This window comes from Pan troglodytes, chromosome 5 (assembly GCF_028858775.2).
Source record: "Pan troglodytes isolate AG18354 chromosome 5, NHGRI_mPanTro3-v2.0_pri, whole genome shotgun sequence".
NCBI lineage: Eukaryota > Metazoa > Chordata > Mammalia > Primates > Hominidae > Pan > Pan troglodytes.
The window spans coordinates 100891117-100912445 of NC_072403.2; the positions used below are offsets into that span (position 1 = coordinate 100891117).

At 35.7% G+C, this 21329-nt stretch overlaps 1 protein-coding gene across 5 annotated transcripts in view; it reads right to left on the bottom strand.

Annotated features, from left to right (window-relative positions):
- Nucleotides 1-21329, bottom strand: part of RNGTT (RNA guanylyltransferase and 5'-phosphatase) — a 361923-nt gene that overhangs the window by 283551 nt on the left and 57043 nt on the right. For all 5 annotated transcript variants that reach the window (XR_010157739.1, XM_518633.7, XM_003311379.6 and 2 more), the window contains exons 7-8: nucleotides 8807-8916; nucleotides 7510-7611 (exon numbers count right to left, since the gene is read on the bottom strand). Coding sequence is in view for 4 of the 5 variants with exons in the window: in XM_518633.7 (XP_518633.3) it covers nucleotides 7510-7611; nucleotides 8807-8916 (212 nt within the window). In the remaining variant the exon portion in view is untranslated. The remainder of the gene's footprint in view (nucleotides 1-7509; nucleotides 7612-8806; nucleotides 8917-21329) is intronic.

The following is a 21329-nucleotide window of genomic DNA, read 5'->3' on the forward strand; positions in this document are numbered from 1 at the left end:
TATGATTAAATGCCTGGAAACTTTTTCTAAAGAAGCTCTCTAATCTTCCCAAAACATTCTTAAGATTTCAGCTCTAGAAGACTGTGTTTTCCTCCATAGAAAAGCAATATAAGAATAGCTAGTACCACTCAGGTACAGGCTGAGTTGTAGAGAGAAGAACAGGAAGGAGCCCAGACTCTTTATGACAAAAAAAAAAAAAAAATCGAAGTGCATTTGGGAAGTAGGTGCACAGCATGCACTATATAAAACAGTTGTAAATCCATGTCTTACTTTGCAAAGTTAAGTTAGAACCCTGTGGATCAGAATTAGAGATACTAGGCCTTCCTTTTGACCTCAACTCCTACCAAAACCATATATTTCTCATCTCAAAAGCCTTCCATTATTATAAAACATACTGCAAAGAAATAACAAAACACACTGCTGAATAGTACATTTAAAATAAGCCTTCTGTATATTAACACCCAGTACACAGGCAAGGTGGTCACTATCAGGATGACATACTTCCAAGTGGATCATCATGACTCAGTTCCAACCTTAGAAGACAGCCTTCACTCAAAATGAATTTATGCATTAATTCTTCACAGCAAAGTAATAATAATAACAATGACAATAAAAGGAGTTTTTAAATATGTAGAAATGCTAGATTGCCTATAATTTAAAAAGTCTTCCAGATTAAAAAAATCAAACCATACAAATATTAGAAGAAATATGAGAGAATTCTTCTTTAATCTCAGTATAAGGAAAGGCTTTCTAACTATAAATCAAAATCAAGAGGCAATAAAAATTAATAAACTTGACTTCATAAAAATAATAAAATTTTGTATGGCAAAAAAACATGAACAAAGTCAAAAGACAACAGAAAAGAAACAAGGACAGATAATTCACAAAAAAGATAAGTATAGCCCTTAAACATATGAGAGGATGTTTGACTCCATTCAGAATTAAAACTAGAATGAAATACCATTTCTCACTAACCAGATTGGTAAAAAAATTTGCCAACACATTCTGTTAGCAAGGCTGTGGTGGTACAGGCATTCTCACAAACTGCCTGTGGGAATACAATCTGGTACTACCCTTTTGGAGCAGAAAACTCGTGGTATCTAACTAAACTTCATATACACCCAGCCTTCAACTCAGCAATCCTTCTTTCTAGAAATTGACCCTGAGGTTAGACTTTCAACAATATGGGGGGAAAGTCAGCTCAAAGTTATTCATCACAGCATCATTTGTAATTACAAAATACTGGAAACAATCTAAATATCTCTATATAGGAGAGTCGTTGAATAAACTACTCACACAATGGGTACAATGCAGCTGTAAAAAAAGAATGAGAATATCTGTGAAGTGAAATGCAGTGGTTTCTAGAACATACTGTTAAGTGGAAAAAGCAAGGCGAAAAGACTATCTAATTCTAAAGTGTATGGTATCTTTCCTAAAAGAAAGGGGGAAAAGAAAAGTGCATCTGCTCATCTGTACAAAAAGAAATGCAAGAAGGGTAAATCAGAAAATGATGAGGCTGATTATTTAAGGGGGTAGGTAGGAACAGAATGAAAAGATAAGAGAAAGGGAAAGGGTTAAAAGGGATAGGAGAAAGTAACATTTCTCAGAGCATACTCTGAATCATAGTAGAGTTTCACACACTCAGAAAAATGAAAAATTAAAATCAACAAAGGATGAGGGCAAACTCAGAATATAAGCAGAAACAAATGAAACTAATTGTATTACAAATGAAAACTATCTACACTAAAGGAGTTGGCAGGAAGAGAGAAAATAATTAAGTAACTTTGGAACACAGTACACTTTATATACCCTAAGGCTAAAGTCAGACCAACTGTTCACAAATATTACACTCTATTCAGATGGATTTCTCACAGTGGCTTTGGATAGCAATTCCAAAACTACTTTATGTGTATTATAGTAAATATTATGGATAATGAAAACCAAGTGTCTCCCTATCAGAGAGAGGAGTTACAAATAGAAAATGAGAAAAAATTCAATAAATCCTATGGTAGTGCATTAGATTTGGAAGTATCAGTACGAACTCATGATTTTGAAAAAAAAATGTATGCATACACATACATACAGACAGATACTGAAATAGATATAGGTGTGTATTTATGTATATACACACACACACACACACACACACACACACATATATTTCCTAGCTCTATCTTCTGAGAGGGCCTAGAAGAAATGACATCCCAGTACTAATGAGCCCAACTTGTGCACAAAAATTGGTTTCTAAATACCACTCCTTAGAGAAACAGTTGATTCCAGGGCTGGGGTAGGAAAAGTACAAGGTAAGTCTGCAACATCTAGGGGTGCCAGAAACAAGAAAGTACTTAAAAAATGAGGGAGAGATGTCAAAAGACAGGAGTCACTTGATGGGGCTCTCAATGGTCAAATGAGACATTTGGAGCAATAAAATAATTACTAAGACAGATTATAACCCACAGAATATAATACGTGTCTATGAGTCCACACTGATAGGAATAAAAAAAGCAAGAAAATAAAGAAATGAGAAAGAAGGGAAAGTTCTTCCTAAGAGCTGAATTCCACTATTCCACTTAGCAAACATAACAGTGGTAACTGTTTCAGGTAAGAATCATTAATGAATGTTAAAAATAATGGCGAAAAGTATAAGAAATAGGATATTTACATGATCTCAGAGTATCTCCCTCACAGCTCCTTAAGTACAAAGGAAAAATAACTTTATCATGACAGACATGCCTTTATCAATAAATAAAGTACAAACCAAAAATAAAACAATAAACAGAAATAACTTCATCAATCTGGCACACACCAACTAAATCAAGAGATCAAAGTTAACATCATCACTAATAGGAGAATTCAACATTATCTGCCTCCTGAAATGACATGCAGAATATTACTACTGTGATGTTCTTGCAAGCATGCCCAATTTGAATCATGAGGAAACATCAAACAAACTCAATCTGAGAGACAAGCTACAAGATAACTGGCCAATGCTATTCAAAAGTGTCAAAGTTATGAAAGAAAGCCTAAAGAATTATTGCAGAGGCCGGGCGCGGTGGCTCACACCTGTAATCCCAGCACTTTGGGAGGCCGAGGCAGGCGGATCACAAGGTCAGGAGATCGAGATCATCCTGGCTAACACGTTGAAACTCCGTCTCTACTAAAAATACAAAAAAATTAGCCTGGCGAGGTGGTGGGCGCCTGTAGTCCCAGCTGCTCAGGAGGCTGAGGCAGGAGAATGGCGTGAACCCAGCGGGCGGAGCCTGCAGTGAGCAGAGATCGCGCCACTGTACTCCAGCCTGGGCAACAGCGAGACTCCGTCTCAAAAAAAAAAGAATTATTGCAGAAAAAAGAAGAGACATGGCAACCTAATGAAACACGTGATCCTGGACTGGATCCTGGACCAGAAACAGGGCATAATATTGACACTTTTGGTGAAATCTGAATAACGTCAATAATCAATACATCAATGTTAATGTCTTGATTTTGGCCATTGTACTGTAATAATATAAGATGTTAACATTTGGGGAATCTGGTTAAGGGCACATGGAAATTCTTTGTACTATTTTTGGAAGACTTACTAAGTCTGACATAATTCCAAATTAGAAGATTTTTTAAATGCTTAATTATTAGAGATCAAAAACTGCAACCAAAAGTACTCAGAACTATAAAAACTAAAGACATCTCATTTTTAAAAGTATGAGTTTATTGAAATACACGAAACACAATTAATTCTTCCAACAAACAAACTTTCATTTCATCTGTTTCTGAGATTACAGTGGCTTAGTCTCCATCAATTCACCTATTACAACTAATATAAATTTCTCACTGTTTCATTTTCAATAACTTTCATATTTCTGTTTCTATTACCTGGCTTTACATTTCAGAAATATTCCCTATTCTACAATGTTTTCAAATCCATTAAAGTTTCCTGTCAAAACCACTCCAGGCAGGGTTCAATGGCTCACACTTATAATCCCAGTACTTCAGGAGGCCAACAGGGAAGAATGACTTGAGGCCAGGAGTTTGAGACCATCCTGAGCAACATAGCAAAACACAATTTCTTTAAAAAAAAAAAAAAAAAAAAAAGCCACTCTACTTACTGTTATCTCCAGGCCCTCAGGCCTTGGTCAGGCTAATGCAAAATTCTTACACAATACCTTTTACTGTTAACTATATCCAGGTTTCCTATTACACTCAATTTCAGAGATCCTTGGTTTAAATATTGTTACGAGATATAATAAATTGCCATTAAATTATGAAATAAGGATAATAAAAAGAAATCCTACACTGTATCCTGACATAGCTTTAATGACGATGGAGTCCAGGACTGATAGCTATTAATCAGTTACTCTGATTTCATAGCCTCTAAGACCATTCTACAGCCTCCTCAGGCTCTTTTCACCTTATTCAATCACAGAAAGTCCCTCTTCCATGCTACTGGACTTAAATCCTAGTGCGCAAAAGATAGATTTTACACTGGCCCAGAAACACCTTGCAAAATTTTTTCTCTCCCAGAAAAAAGTATCCTAAAACAGAGTAGGTATTCAATAAATACTCAGGGTTTTCCTTTTGTTTTTGGTGGAGCCTGGTTCTAGGAGAAATTAGATATTTCCATTAGCAATCAAAAACATCTTAACCAATTACTTCATAAAAAATTACTTTAGCCAATCATCTAGGGGTCTAACAATACCAACACACAGAGAAAGGGGTACACAACTACAGAGGAGGAACAAAATCAACAAAAGTTGGATGGCAGAAACAAGAGACAAATTTTGCAGGCTTTATTATTTTGCCCAAAGCTTACCATGATACTGTGAAGAAAGCAATGCAGAAAGTAAAGAGTATATAAGGCCAGATGTGGTGGCTCATGCCTGTAATCCTAACACTTTGGGAAGCCAAGGCAGGAGGATCACTACAGCCCAGGAGCTCAAGACCAGCCTGGGCAACATGGCAAGATCACATCTCTACAGAAAATTTTAAAAATTAGCTGGCCATAGTGGTGCATGTCTGTAATCCCAGCGACTCTGGAGGCTGAGGTGGGAGGATGACTTGAGCCCAGGAGGTCAAGGTTGCAGTGAGCAATCACTGTGCCACTGCACTCTAGCCTAGGCAACAGAGTGAGGACCCTGTCTCAAAAAAATAAGATAATAAAATAAATTTCAACAGAAAAAAAAAAAGAGTACCTAAAATATGAAACTCCTAAGAGGTTAAATGTATGCCTCAATCCCAAATCCCCAGTTCATTTCGTAGTGTAAAGCCTAGAGATAGACACCTTGACCTCACGTTTTCCACTCTTTCTCCACCCACAGAAGTAAGACATTTGTTAAGACATTTTTACGTATCTATTAAAATGTATGTCTCAACAACATCCTTAACATCCTTACTACCAATTTAATAGATTCTGAACATAATCTAACCCAACATATTAAATAAATATAATTTTAATATTCTGAAAATAAGCAGAAAGGCTAATTTTCATTTATCCATCAAAAACACATATCCACAGGGAAGGGTGCAGAATGGGTAAATGATCCAAATTCTGTTTATGGATCTATATCTTTCTTTGTATAACTGCTGCAAGCACACAAGGCACATTTTTTCATTTCTACACTGTTTCAACTTTGCATTATGCATTATTATTAATTTTTAAGGCTAGTTCATTAAGGAAGTTCAAAATAATATGAACAAATAAACATATAAATATCAAATACTTGTTATTTAACTACTTGAATTAGTACACAAAGCATTAATAATAAAAACCATAGGCCAGGCACGGTGGCTCACACCTGTAATCCCAGCACTTTGGGAGACCAAGGCAGGTGGATCACCTGAGATAGGGAGTTCGAGAGCAGCCTGACCAACATGGAGAAACCCTGTCTCTACTAAAAATACAAAATAAGCCAGGTGTGGTGGCACATGCCATAAACCCAGCTACTTGGGAGGTTGAGGCAGCAGAATCGCTTGAACCTGGCAGGCGGAGGTTGTGGTGAGCCGAGATCGTGCCATTGCACTTCAGCCTGGACAACAAGAGTGAAAACCCGTCTCAAAAAATAATAATAATAATAAAAACCACACCTGCCATATAACCCAGAGAAAAAGGTCAACACCATAAGGACAGTAGTGATAATCTCTAGGTGATAAAATTTCTTTTTTATTTTCTTCTTTTTTAATGTTATTTTCTGAATTTTGTCAAATGAATATGTCTTACCTATAAAATACCCTAAAAAAGCTAAAAAATGCTAAACTGAGGGGAAAAATTGTTTCCAACAGAGGCAGACAATTAAAATGAATGAAAATATTTTTAAATATTCCCAATAAAAATCAAATATAATAAAATACTTAAACATCCTAGAAAGCATATAATGTTAAAATATCATTATAGTCACCTAATAATGAAAATAAGTTGTATCTGCTCCACTTCTTTTCTCCATATATATCTTTTAAGGTAACTACATGTTAAATGGAGATGGAGATGGCATGATACAAAGAGTATAACTGCCACTTAAGACTTTCCAAAACTCATAAAAATTAAATAGAATCTGTCATCTTCAAAATAACACTTAAAAGCTAATATATATGTACTGCCAGTTATTCCAAAACATTTTATTATGAAATAGTTAATGACTTCTATGTTAATATCTGTTAAAATAATTATTTCAACTTTCTAAATGAATACATACATATAGCAAAACTGTAATAGATGCAAAAAAATATGGATTACAAAAGAAAAAAATAAAATGTTGCTGAGGAAGAATAAAATTTCTACTAATATCTTGACCAGCCTGGGCAACATAAGGAGACTTCATCCTTACAAAAAATTTTAAAAATAGCCAGGCAGGGTGGCACATTCCTATAATCCCAGCTACTCAGGAGGCTAAGCTACTATTCAGGAGACTGAGGTGGGAGGATTACTTGAGCCCAGGAGCTCAAGGCTGCAGTGAGCCTTGATCGTGCTAAGGCACTGCCGCCTGGGTGACAGAGCAAGATCCTGTCTCAAATTTAAAAAATCTTAAAACTTAGAAATATAAAATTTGAAATTAAGCTTTGTTGTAATAATGCAACAACCTTACGAGTATATAAAGAGAATAAGGCAAATTATTCAAAGGAGAATACAGAATGAATCAGAGAGAGTTCATCATTTTTAGATTACAAACTGGCAATTTATCTATTAACCTTAACATGTCCAATATCATTAAAAAACAAGGCAGTGGGCAGCAGACATACCAAAAACCATATCATTAAGAGAAAAACACTTTCAAACTTAACATCTAGTTATAGATTTATGTTAAACTAGCTAAGCTCTGAAACCAAAAATTTAGCAGAATGAGATAACTTGTGCTATACAGCTTAGAACACTAGCAAAACCAAAAATATATAATTTTTGAAACATTTATTTTGCTGTTCACATTAGAAATTCACACTCTCAAGAGTGTAAACTTTTCTAACAATAAAACAATATTCTTCAAGCATTAGGGTTATTTGTGTAATTTTTTTAGAAGTCTAACTTACCGAGTACCATCTGCTTTCCAGCTTACTTTGTACGGCTTCAGGTCTAAAAGTTTAATATTTTGCTTGTCCATGGAAACAGGCTGTGCTCCAGGGAATCCAGACCTTAAAGAAGAACACAGTATTACTATCGTGGCTGGTATCCATACAAAGCAATACATGTCTTAAACCAATCTCAAATGAATCACACATTTATCACAATGTTCTCCCTATGATGAGATTAATGTCAGCTGGAATAACATCTGCTTTCACAAAAATACTAATAAAAGATTATCATTTTCTTGACATTTTAGAATGTAAGTTAACAGAGTTCTAAATTACCACTGCTATGGTATAATCACTGAGCTAATTTTAAAATATTAGTATATATGATCTAAATAGTAAAGCAGGTATGTTTACAAGTCTTGTACTTCAGGAAGAAGTTTAAATCTTGGCTTAATTACCTTACATGATATTCTAGACCCCATATTTCCCCAACTTGACATAACTGCAAGGTTGGCAACTTTCTCCTCAAAAGATACCCAGAAGTGACAAAACAGGAGAAATATGGGTCAAGATTAAGCCTTAACACAACATTAAAACCAAGGGTGTAGGTCAAGATTAAGGTTTAACACAACATTAAAATCGATCTTATTTCTTCATTGTTTTCATATTTTCGTTAAAACTACTTCTAGATGATTTATCTAGTATTTATGTAACAGTAATAAAAGTTCTTTTCATTAGGAATTTATATTAGGAATTAACAATAATCCTTTTTCCTTACGTTCAACTGTATTACAGTTCTCTGCCACAGATACCAATGATCAGCCGAAATGACCACAGGCCAAGACCTGAGAGCAACAGATAAGAGCAATGTATGCTCTCCTGAATCCACTACGAAAAGTCTGAAAGATATTTTCAAGTCATGGCATTCACTGCTTATATTTAAAGCTGATTTTCCTAGACTTCTGATTACAGAAAAACTGGAAAATGAGGCAGATCCAAATTTCACCTCTTCCCTCTTATCAAATTGAGAGACTAGCTCAAACATTAATCAGTAGCAGTAGAGTCAAAGACATGAAACAAATACTAGATAGTGAAAACAAGAATTTTCTATTACTTTAGGAAAATATGTGGGTCATCTAATTTTGACTCAACTGTCTGGTTATTGCATTGATTGTCTTGAACGAAATCTGACACCTTTAAAGTATTCTATTGCAAACATACTAACTTCAAGGAGCCAAGAAGATATGTCAATGCTTGTATTAAGTGTTGTAAAATAAGAGTAAATTTTATTCAAAAATTTAAAAATATTTATTACCCTTCCCAGCCACAGAATTGATGACACTTCTGCTGTACCTCTCCTAACTTTGGTTGTGTTGTTACTTGAGTTACACCTTTAACAGTAACACCTTCCAAGAAAATAGCGCCCTTTAAAAAAAAAATAAGAAAAATAAGGGAAAGAAAAATATTTTATTAGAGTTCAAATTCATTTACAAAGAAGAGACTGAGAGATAAATTAGTTTGTTTTCACAAATCTTAGCAAGTCAATATATCTAACAGAAATGGTCTGCTATATAAACTCCCCTAAGATTGTACACTAGTTTTCCTAAATCCAGCACATGGTTTTCTTCAATATACGTATGTACTCCATAGGCACTTCTCAAATCATAACAGTAATAATAATTTATCTAGCATTTATTGAGATCCAAGCAGAATGTCTGGCATCTTGCAAACATTCTCTCTAATCCTTACAACACTGAAAAAATAGACTGTACTGTATTTATTTCAAAGATGAGTAAATAAGGCACAAAGATTTTATGTAAATCAAGTGGTAAAAGACAGAATTTGAACAGGCCTACACTATACCAACCACCAATGGAGAGAAGGGGAAAGGAGCTGTGTTACTATGAATGAAGTATGGACTTTAAGGGGATAAACACCAAAACCTCTATCTTTGTAAACCAGAGTAAGAGTGTAGGCAAAGTGGCTAAGCCACAGTCATTGGATATATTAACATACTAATAGAACAAAATATTACTCATCATGGAATTTTTAATCTAAATTTTTTAACTCAGAACTACATATTTTGAAATATCACAGCGAAGTAAAGCAGACAGAGAATATCAAACAAATAAGGAACCCTTCTGGAAATTTTTAAACCTAAAAAAAATAGTCTAGATGTATGCTACAGTTCTTTTAAGGTCCATAAAGGGACTGGCATCAGTCTTAAGAAAAATCTATAAAACAATTCTAGCTGTTAATGTAATTAGGCAATAAAAAAGTTAGTCTACAAGCTACAACGTTCAACCTTCTGGCAAAGACTTGGCAATCTGAGCCACTTGAGAAAAGAAAAAAAGAACACTTAATACTTCATCCACATACATTCTTGTCAAATCTAGAAGAATCCTGAGTCCTTCCAGCAGACACTAGTCCTACTTTTTGTCCCTAATTTTGAAGCACTTTTTGTATTTATCTGTCTTCTACTTTCTTTCCTTAAATAACCAAAATTTAGGAATTTCATAAGCCCAAGGATCAAAGAGTACCATCCCTCTACTATTATACCATTATTTCTCTGTACTAGCCAATGGCATTTCTGTTTAAAACCATTTTTATCATTAAGTACAACAGCTAAAGGAAAAAAAGAGTATTTTTAAAAGAAAGCTCAACCAGATAGATGAGGTTTGTAACATATTTACTTATTGAGTGCTCAGATAATTTCGATATCCTTATAAAATTGTATCTTATGCTAATTAAAAAAGAACACTTCTTTTTAGAGAGTTCAATATTAAGCATCCTAATTCTGATGGTATTAACAGCATGAGATGTTCTTTTTAAGTTTTACACAAAGAAAGTCTCTAGCTTCATTTATCAACGTGGATTTCCTATGCAAAGTTAAGAAATTTACATTAACTTCTGAAATGGGCAAAATAAAAGCAAAGGCCAAATTAACCTAAGTTACTACTAAAAACACAAACACTATTTATATTTTTAACAAATAATAAAAAGGACTAACACATAGAAAATACGATCACATTCAACCAAGCACTTTCCCACAATATTACCACAGAAATATTTTAATAACATTTCTATAGGGTTGAAAAAGCTGAATATTTTTAATTTAACAGAGCCAATAAATACTGAGCATCAGTACAGATCTAACAACTACTGAGTCTGGTTATAAAAGTTAACCCCAATCATCTAGTAAATGTCTGTCATCCATTTATTGTTCTTCTTCCTTAATCTTTCCTACCATGCATCAACTTCTTTTTTAACTTCCTCTATTTTCTTCCACAACAAATAAGTAAAAAGAAAGGTAGAAGTCCAATAAAAAAAAGTATGATACACTTCATACACAAATCATCCTTGGTAACTTTAGGCTAACATAATTTGCTATTTAACGTTACTACAATAGTTCTGACAAAATACCATTTTTATATTATTCAAAATTATATAATAACTCCAAGAAAGACCACTAATTTTTTTATTTATTTCTAGATGCAGTTTCTTTAATGTAAGCCAATTCTGGTTATTTCTACCTAGAGCTGAAAGCAACCTGAAAATAGCCATCTTCATTTTCATGTTAGAGATCTAGAAACTGTTTCAAGATTCTAAATGTGCAAAAGGTCTAAGAGGGGAGAAAATAAAATCTTTTAAACAAGCTTTGCACACGCTGATACTGCTCATTATTTCATTATATCAGCCCTTCCAAATCTTGAATTTGCATTTTTAACCAGTGTTAGAAAATCCTGTATTTCCCTCCCTGGGAAATATGGGAAGCATGAGCCATGACATATTCCTGAAGCTAAATCTCAGGGCATCACCTCTCACAAACAAGAGATCAAGATGCTTTTCATATTTATTTTATTTTAAAAATCCACAATGGATAAAAGAGAACAATCATCCAGGATGTAGGTGCCAGACACAGGGCAGAAGGTAGCTAGAAAAGTATGCCTTAGGGAAGTTAAGGGCCTAGCCTCATCCCTACCTTGTTTTAATAGCTGTACCTAACATAAACAGCTTAGTTTTCCATTGTTGTAGCTTCCTCTGCCCCATTTACAAACATGGCACAGCCGGCATGCCTTGCAAGGCCTGAGTTGAAGGACCACATGTACACACAGACCAGTACAGCAGTACTAGGCTAACTAGAAGAATATCACCCCCATATGTGATCTCATTCCAAGTCTATAGCTGACTACCTTCATTGTTATGTATGAGATGGTTTCACTCCTTGAAAATATGGCCACTTCAGCATAAAATAGTTAAATCTTTATAATGGAAAGATCACTAATTCTAAACAGTGGCCAGATGTGGTGACTCATGCCAGTAATCCCGGCACTTTGGGAGGCTGAGTCAGGAGGACTGCTTGAGCCCCAGAGTTCAAGACCAGCTTGGGCAACACAGTGAGACCCATCTCTATTTATAAAAATAAAAAATAAATAATTAATTTTAAAAATAAATTTTAAATAGCAATGTCTTCAGTCTGGAATTATTGTGAACATACTATAATTGAGTATTAAAGTCACTGACATTTATTTTCACTTTTCAACAAATTATTTCTGTTTGTGAAAATAAAGAAAAATCAAAAGTTAAAAAAAGTATGTTTATAGAAATATATTTCATAAACAGAGTCAGCTAGCCTTAAAATTAAAATCTGCATGGCTATCACAACAGAAATGAGTGATCCTTTAGACAGAAATTTAGTAAATATTACAGAAGATGGAGGCAATTTATGTGAGAGAGAGCTCTGTGTGTGTGTGTGTGTGTAAAGAGAAAATGTATACAAGAATATACGTACAACAGGCATATTTTCATAATGAGGAAAATACATTCATCGTTGTATTCAAAGAAATGATCTCAGACATCAGTTCAAGGAGTAAGCAACATACATGTAAGTCATACTCTTCCAACTTAGTAACACATGTACTCAAAAGATGAATAAAGAAGGTGTCTTAGGAATGTAAGGGGCCAAGCACAGGATCAGACATGTGCCACAGTTATAAACCCAAAGAGAACTATCAGAATTAATTACAAGGAGTCCATTACTTGAATACATAGTTATATCAATATAAGAATCAGAAAAGACTGTACTTAACAAAAATAAAGTCTCAAACCAAAAATACCTTCATTATGTCAAGAGATGTGATCTATAAAATAGTCACTCTTAGATTGCCTCTGTTAACTATCTTCAACCTCAGATGGAAATAAAAGAAAAATGAAAGCTTTTCCAACCATAAATGTAATAAGTAATTATATCTGTGCTTCTCATCCCTGTCAACCATAGGTCAACTACAGTTGACACCATCCACAATTCAACTCTTCAGTCCCCTTTCTTCTCTGATGGTTTTGTACTCACTGCTTTAAAGCCCCTTTTCCTTGGTTCATCTTATCAATAATCACCTTCCCAAAGAGTTCCAATGTAAACCCTGGAATTCCTTTTTCATAAATAACCTTCCCCATCACCTCAACCATTTTCTTGAACACCCCGTACCGTGTCTCAACTAAAAGCTAGCTCTCCCCAGACAGATCATGTCATCTTAAAGCTACTTATTCTCCCACGGCCCAAGATCCATGGCAGTAATTTAAACTACTATTCTATACCTCCTCACTGCTTTCCTAATCTCTTTCAAAAGTCCCTCTTGTGTTTACACTAACTCCTTTCAGCTATACCACTCAGCTGTAGTAAAGCAGAAATCCACTGTGGGTACTGGCATAACAACTCTCTTTAAGGGCTGCCCTCCCAACCCACAAAGATGGGGCCTAATAGCCATTTTACATGACATTACAAGATAACATCCTACTCCAGCCAAAGTTGATGGGAGCACGAATAACCCCTAACTCAATCTGAAGCCATCAGATTCTCTCTCCTGGTAATTTGGAATTGGGATTCCGAGACAAGCAGTTAGTCTCTGCATGTGGCTAAAATTATAACAGGTTACCTTAGAAGCTTTGAGACAGTTAATGATCTCCCAGGAAAATCAGGAATCAGGAAGAGCCAATCTTGAGAGACAGAGACAATGAGAAGACTGATACAAATAAAGGGACAAAAGCAGAGATGCAATATTAAGAAGAAAGAGCAGAAACTGGGTTCTAAGTAACTTTCCAGGTCCAGGTTCCAATATTGTCCTAAAATCTGGCACATTCCAGTGCCTGAGTTCCACCAATTTACTCATGAATAAGTACCCTTAATATTTAAGCCAGTTTAAGTTATTTTCTGCTGTTTACAGTCAGAGAGTCTAAACTAGTAAAACCCTCTATCCTTTGTGTATTGAAAGATATTGCCCTACATTCATCAAAAAAAGTTGGTCTTTCTGACTATTCTAACCTCTATCATTATATTGGTAACATCAACATCCATTGAAATAACTCGACCTGTTGTACAACCTTTACAATAGGTCATCTCATTTACAATGACCCTCATCTTTGTCCAACTGGAACATCCTGCTCCATGGCCCTACCACAATCATTTCAAACCACTCTACCTTTTGATTCAATACAACTCACATTGATTGAGTGCCGACAGCATTCTAAAACTAACATGTCACTATAAACTCTTTTACTGTCACTATGCTCACTTTTCAATTTCACCAAGACTAACAGTCCCTTCATTTCTCCTTTACACATTCTAACAGCACCCTCATCCTGACCTTACTTCCTATTCAGCCTAGAACCTATGGCTGATTACTTCAATTATTTTTCCTCTGACAGCCTCAGTGCCCCTTACCCTCTTGTTCTTCATCACACCCAAACTGAATTTCTCCAACCTTGAGTCAACCTACCGTTAGTCTTTTCCACTCTCATACATAGGCAGCTGAAACTTACTGAGGAAAAAATCACAATCTCAATTACATCTCCAGTACTAAGAAAGATATTTCCCTCCTATTGCTGAAGACCTATTACTCCAAAAACTGCATTTGACCTCCATTCCCTTGCACCTCCTCAGAGGTTTCTCTATCATTATTCCCCAAATCTTTACTTTCAACTTCATTGACTTCACTAGCTCCTTATCCACACTAATAAATATGCTTGAATTTATCCCATACTAAAAAGCCTTTTCTGACTATGTCTGCATCAATTACTCTTCTGCTCCTTTTTTTATCATAACCAAGCCACTTGAATGAATAGTTTATAGTAGTGTGCAGAAAAGGGTTAACCTAACACTAGTGCTTGCAAAGTTGGCTCCTGAATGGCACCTGAGAACTTGACTTTTGGAGTGTTCTCAGTCAACTGATAAGGATGGCTCACCAAACCTAGATTACTTGTCCCAAAAAGACAGTTTATGCTGAATAAATTTTTTTCCTCCTGGGATCCTGGAATTTTGCTACATGCTAAGCAGAGAGTGCCTACATGACCGGCCATCAATAAAAATCTTGAGCAGTGAGAGTGTAATGAGCTTCCATGGACAGAAACATCACGAATACATTGCTGCAGGAAGAGTGAGCTCAGGATGACCCCTCATGAGAAAAAGAGAGCATAAGAAAGCCTACACATTAACTCCCCCCAGACTCTACTTGTCTTTGTCTCTTATGATCGAGCTGTATATCCTTAGTACGTTGCTGTATAAATCTGAGTTATGAGTACAACCATATGCTGAGTCCTGAGTTATTCTAATAAATCTCCAGAAGTGAGGGTGGTACAGGGAACCCCTAACACAACTCTGTCTCCACTTTCTCGCCTTCCATTAGCTTCTTAAAATTACCAGTCTGACCCAGCCCTGCTGCACCACAGAAAATAATCCTCAGATAAATACTTTCTGTCCTTATTGAATTTTGTCCTCTCCATGAAATCATACTGTTAAATTGCTCCCTTTAAGTTAATTCTAAACTATTTCTCATATTTTACATTTCTTTTGTCTTTTCATGCTGCATGCTGGAAGGATTTCATAGCTAGATCCTCTAGCTTGATAATTTCATTCTGCTACTCATCCCACATACTAAGTGGTTTTTTAATCTTATCATTTCCAAGATCTCTAATTTGTTCCTCTTCTTAATAGCCTGCTATTATTTTATGGATTGATAGCCTCTCTTGTCTTCTAAAGAAAGGTTCTATTTGCTTTCTCAAATAGAAAAATTTTAAATTTTTCCTTTCTTAGTATATCTAGTATTACTTTTATATAGGACTTAATTTTTACAATATATAATTTTTAGTATATATACTGTGTGTGTGTATATATATATATTATATATATGTATCTCCCCAGTATATATTCTTCTACACTAAGTTATTCTTCTATACTATGTTTTCTGTGCATATGCACAGAAATATCCAAAAAGTAGAGAGCAAATGGCTTGGGAATGAAGAAATATTTTGCCTTTTAACTCTATATACTCCTAGATGTTTGCATTTATATTTTACAAAAAAAAAAAACTCATCTTTAAGTCATCTGTGTATGTTTTAAAGCTAAATAAATAAGTAAATAGGGAAAAATTATTCTAAAAAGACAACAATACCAGTGGTAGTATGAAAGTTGAAGGATTATAAGTTGTTTCTTTCGTTTTCAAACTTTCTTTAATAAACTAAAGATTAATGTTCTTTCATCTTTAATATATTACTTATATGAGTAAAATATTTAATAATTTTAGGATTTACTAATTATGGTTTGAAAAAAGAAAAAACTACCAAAAGGCATAAGGTTTTAGAACTTTTTTTTTTTCCTAATTCGGCCTTTGGAGGTATAAGCACAAATATTCTCAAAAATCACCAACTCATAACAGAAATCAAGACTAATTGCTTTCTCCAAAAAGAGAGAAAGAAGGTTTCGGCTTTTTTTTTTTTGAGACAGCCTATCACTCTGTCACCTAGGTTGAAGTGCAGGTAAATGCAGTGACATGATCACAGCTCACTGACTGCAGCCTCAACCTCCCAGGCTCAAGCAATCCACCCCACCTCAGCCTCATAAGTAGCTGAGACTACAAGTGCACACCACCACACCTGGCTAATTTTTTAATTTTTTGTAGATACGAGGTCTCACTACGTTGCCGAGGCTAGTCTCAAACTCCTGAGCTCAAGCAATCCTTCCGCCTCGGCCTCCCAAAGTGCTGAGATTACAGGTGTGAGCAACTGCACCCGGCCTAATTAGACTAACTTTGTAGCCACAAAAAAAAAAGCTGGACAATGTTAAAGAATTCATTTGAAGACCTCAGAGAATTAGAAAGGCAATAAGGACTTGAAGGGCCAAAAACTCAAGAGGGAAGGGAGGCCAGAGAGGTGAGCTAGACATCTTCTACAGCTTTTCCTTTCTAGTACTCTCCTCTAGAGGCACTGTTTCAAAAATGGTAGCTAAGACACTAAGAAGCTGAACAGAAATTTCAGTAATATCACAGCAATGGGAAATAAAAGCTGGAGTTACAGGTCTTCAAGTGGAAGGAGTCCAATTTAATTCCCCACACTTTCAATGAAGATCTTCACAGGCTATAGGAATAAGAGCAGAGCAAAAATAGACCAGTGCCCCAAAACTAAAGTCTAGTTTCTAACAGCTCAATCCTTAATTAAGATATTCTGCTCCTAATTCTCTGTAGAAGCAAAAGTAAATCCTCTCTAAAGAAAGATAACATGACCAGAGCCTCAAATTATTTACATAATTTTTCATAAACAATGTCTAGTATTCAATCAAAAATACTCAAATATGCAAAAAAAAAAACTATAATTGACTAGATATCAAAAGGACACAAGAAGAAAAACTTAAAAAAAGATCCACAGGAGACCGACATATTAGTTTTATTTTTTATTTTACTTTTTAAAAACTGGTTTTAATATTTTCAAAAACTGAAATGACAAGATGAAGAATTCCAGAAGAGAACTGAAAATCATTTTTTAAAAAATCAAATGGAAATTCCAGGAGTGAAAGTAAAATAATTAAAATTAAGTAGTCAATGGATGAGTTTAACAGCAGCTTAGACAAAGCTTAATGAGACATTAGTAAGTGCCAAGATAGGTCAGAAGAAAATATCCAAAGTAGGCTGACGCCTGTAATCCCAGCACTTTCGGAGGTTGAGGCAGGTGGGTCACCTGAGGTCAGGAGATCCACACAAGCCTGGCCAACATGGTGAAACCCCATCTCTACTAAAAATACAAAAATTGGCCAGGCGTAGTGGCATGTGCCAGTAGTCCCAGCTACTCAGGAGGCTGAGGCAGAAGAATCGTCTGAACCCAGGAGGCAGAGGTTGCAATGAGCTGAGACTGCACCACTGCACTCCAGCTTGGGCCACAGAGAGAGACTCTGTCTCAAAAAAATAAATAAAAAGAATAAAAAAAAAAAAACAAGAAAATATCCAAACTAAAAAAATAAACAAAAAGATAAAGAATATAAAAAAGAACACAGGAAACAGTTTTTAAAAAAAAAAAAATTTTTAGGCCAGGCACGATGGCTCACGCCTATAATGCTAGCTCTCTGGTAGGCAGAGGCAGGTGGATCACCAGAGGTCAGGAGTTTGAGACCAACTTGGCCAACATGGTGAAACCCTGTCTCTACTAAAAATACAAAAATTAGCTGGGTATGGTGGTGCACACCTGTAATCCTAGCTACTTGGGAGGCTGAGGCAGGAGAATCGCTTGAACCCGGGAGGCAGAGCTTGCAGTGAGCCAAGATCGCAACACTGCACTCCAGCCTTGGTGACAGAGCTAGACTGTCTCCAGAAAAGAAAAAAGAAAAAAAAAAAAATTTAAAGGCCTACTGGTATTAGGTTGAGCTCCAGAAGAAAGAACAAATAGATCTGAAACAATACTTAAAAAGATAACAGCCAAAAATTGTCTAAAACAAATTAGGAAAAAAACTCCAACTATATATTTAAGAATCCCTACATACACCACGCAGGATAAATACAAAGAAAACCACAAGTAAAAATATCATGGTAAAACTGCTGAAAATCAAAAACAATAAGAAATTACCTTCAAAGAAGCAACAAGGTAGCTAACTTCTCAACAGAAATAAATTCTGGAATGAAACACTCAAAGTGCTAGAAAAAAAATAACTGTCAAGCACCCTGATCTTTTTTTTTTTTTTTTTTTTTTTTTTTTTTTTTTTTTTTTTTTTTTGAGATGGAGTCTCACTCTGTCGACCAGGCTGGAGTGCAGTGGCGCGATCTCAGCTCACTGCAACCTCCGCCTCCCGGGTTCAAGCAATTCTCCTGCCTCAGCCTCCCAAGTAGCCGGGATTACAGGCGCCTGCCACTAGGCCCAGCTAATTTTTTTGTATTTTTAGTAGAGACAGGGTTTCACCATGTTGTCCAGGCTGTCTCGAACTCCTGACCTCGTGATTCGCCTGCCTCAGTGCTGGGATTTCAGGCGTGAGCCACTGCGCCCGGCTAACCACCCTGATTTTTATACTCAGAAAAAACATTCTTCAAAATGATGTCGAAAAAGACAATTTCACACAAATACTAAAAGAATGTGCAACAGCATACCCACATGGAAGGAAATAATACAGGAAGCTCTTCAGTTAGAAGGAAAACTATCCAAAATGGAACCACAAAAATACATGAAAGAAAGAGCAGCAGAAAGGGTAAATATGTGGGTATAGCTAACCAATAATAGCTGTATAAAAATGCCATGGCCGGGCATGGTGGCACACACCTGTAGTCACAGCTACTCAGGAGGCTGCGATGAGAAGATAGCTTGAGCCCAGAAGTTCAAAGTACAGTGAGCTACAATCACACCACTGCACTCCAGCCTGGATGACAGTGAGATCCTATCTCTTTAAAAAAAATAAAAATAAAAATAAAAGGTCTCATCATGGGGTTTAAGATACACATAGAATTAAAATACACAATACCAAAAAAGACAGGAAGAAGTAAATGGAATAAAAGATTGTAAAATTCTTGGCCAAGCGCAGTGGCTCAGCTCACACCTATAATCCTACTACTTTGGGAGGCTAAGGCAGGAAGATTACTTTAGGCCAGGAGTTGAAGACTATCCCTGCCAAAATAGCAAGACATTGTCTCTACAAAAAAAAAATAAGATTAGCAGGGTATGGTGGCACAGACCTGTAATCACAGATACTTGGGAGGCTTAGGTGGGAGGATCCCTTGACCCCAGGGATCTAAAGCTGCAATGAGCTATGAACAAGCCACTGCACTCCAGCTTGACTGACAGAGTAAGACCCTGTCTCAAAAATAAACAAATAAGATTTTTGCATTGTCTAAAAAGTGACAAAAGTACTAATATATACCAGCCTTTAAAAAGATGTATAGTCAAATCTTTTTTTTTTTTTTTTTTTGAGACAGAGTCTCACTCTGTTACCCAGGCTGGGTACAGTGGCGCAATCTTGGCTCACTGCAACCTCTGCCTCTGGGGTTCACGCCATTCTCCTGCCTCGGCCTCCCGAGTAGCTGGGACTACAGGCACCCGCCACCACGCCCAGCTAATTTTTTGTATTTTTAGTAGAGACGGGGTTTCACATGTTAGCCAGGATGGTCTTGATCTCCTGACCTCACGATCCACCCACCTCGGCCTCCCAAAGGGCTGGGATTACAGGCGTGAGCCACTGCACCTGGCCATGAAATCTTGAGTAACTAAGAAAAGAACAGTAAAGGAATGTATGGTCAACAAGCAATGGGTTGGGGTGATAGAAGAATAAAAGCAACCATAAAGAAGGCAAGAAAGGAACATACTACTAGTGGCACAAAAATAGAGTAAGACAATTTGAATCTAATCTTTACATGAAATGTACATGGACTAAATGATAAGGCAAAAACTGTTGTCTGAATAAATGAAACCCAGCAACATGGTGCTTGTAAGAGATACACTGTAGTAGTCCCAGCAACTCAGGAGGTTGAGGTAGAAGGATCACTGAACCCAGGGAGGTCAAGGCTGGGCTGCCACTAGTGAGCCATAATCATGCCACCACACTCCTGCCTGAGCAACAGAGTTGAGTCCCTGTCTCCAAAAACAAACAAACAAAACCTATATTTTATGCTATGCTGCTTACTGAAGTTTCCTTAGAATGTGATTGTTATTTTTCTAGGTATGTGACTCAGTAATTTCAGATATCTAAATCCAGGAAATAATAAATCAGAATAAAATAATAAATTACTTTTGAAATAATTTCTATGTTTCGAAGCAATTTACACTTTTCAGTGTCCTTATAGTCTTGAAATTTAAAATGTGTAAATGCAATTAAAACATTGTTTTACAAACAAAAAAAAAATTTTTAAGCCAAAAATAACTTACATGGTTTACATAAACTAACAAAGCATTTACTTCCTTGCCTGTGAACCATGCCTACTAATAAATGAGTCGTGGTATATACCACTCGACCATAATATACTAGGAACCTTAATTAATAATTTCATTAACACAATTACCTCCATACTTTCCCTAACTTTTCCCTTTGGCCTATATCATATACTTGTGTGTGTACAAATACAACCAATACTTTTCCTCTCAACAGTTCCCCTATCCTCCAGTAAAAGAAGATAACTCCTCATATTTATGGTTAGCTCTTTTATTTCTAGAAGATTATTAAAGGTTGGCTAGAGAAGTGAGAGTCTTCTTGATTTAATTTTATGGAAACCATGAAAGCATCACCCAGGGAGGGGGATGCAGAATTCATATGTAAAGTTATTTTAATTATGTGACAATTTTGTAAAGCATTAGTAAAAATATTCACTAGGTATTTAGTTGAAATTTCACAATACTTTGTAAAGAAATAGTAAGTTCTCAATCTAATATCTAAAAGTTCTTTTAGATATTATCTAATATCTAAAGACATAAGAAACAAAAACAGGAAAAATTTACGTAACTGCAATTTTTCTCTTTGAAAAGACAGGCTCGTGGCTATTAAGAACCTTTAAAGGCCAAGCACAGTGGCTAATCCCAGTAATCCCAACACTTTGGGATGCCAAGGT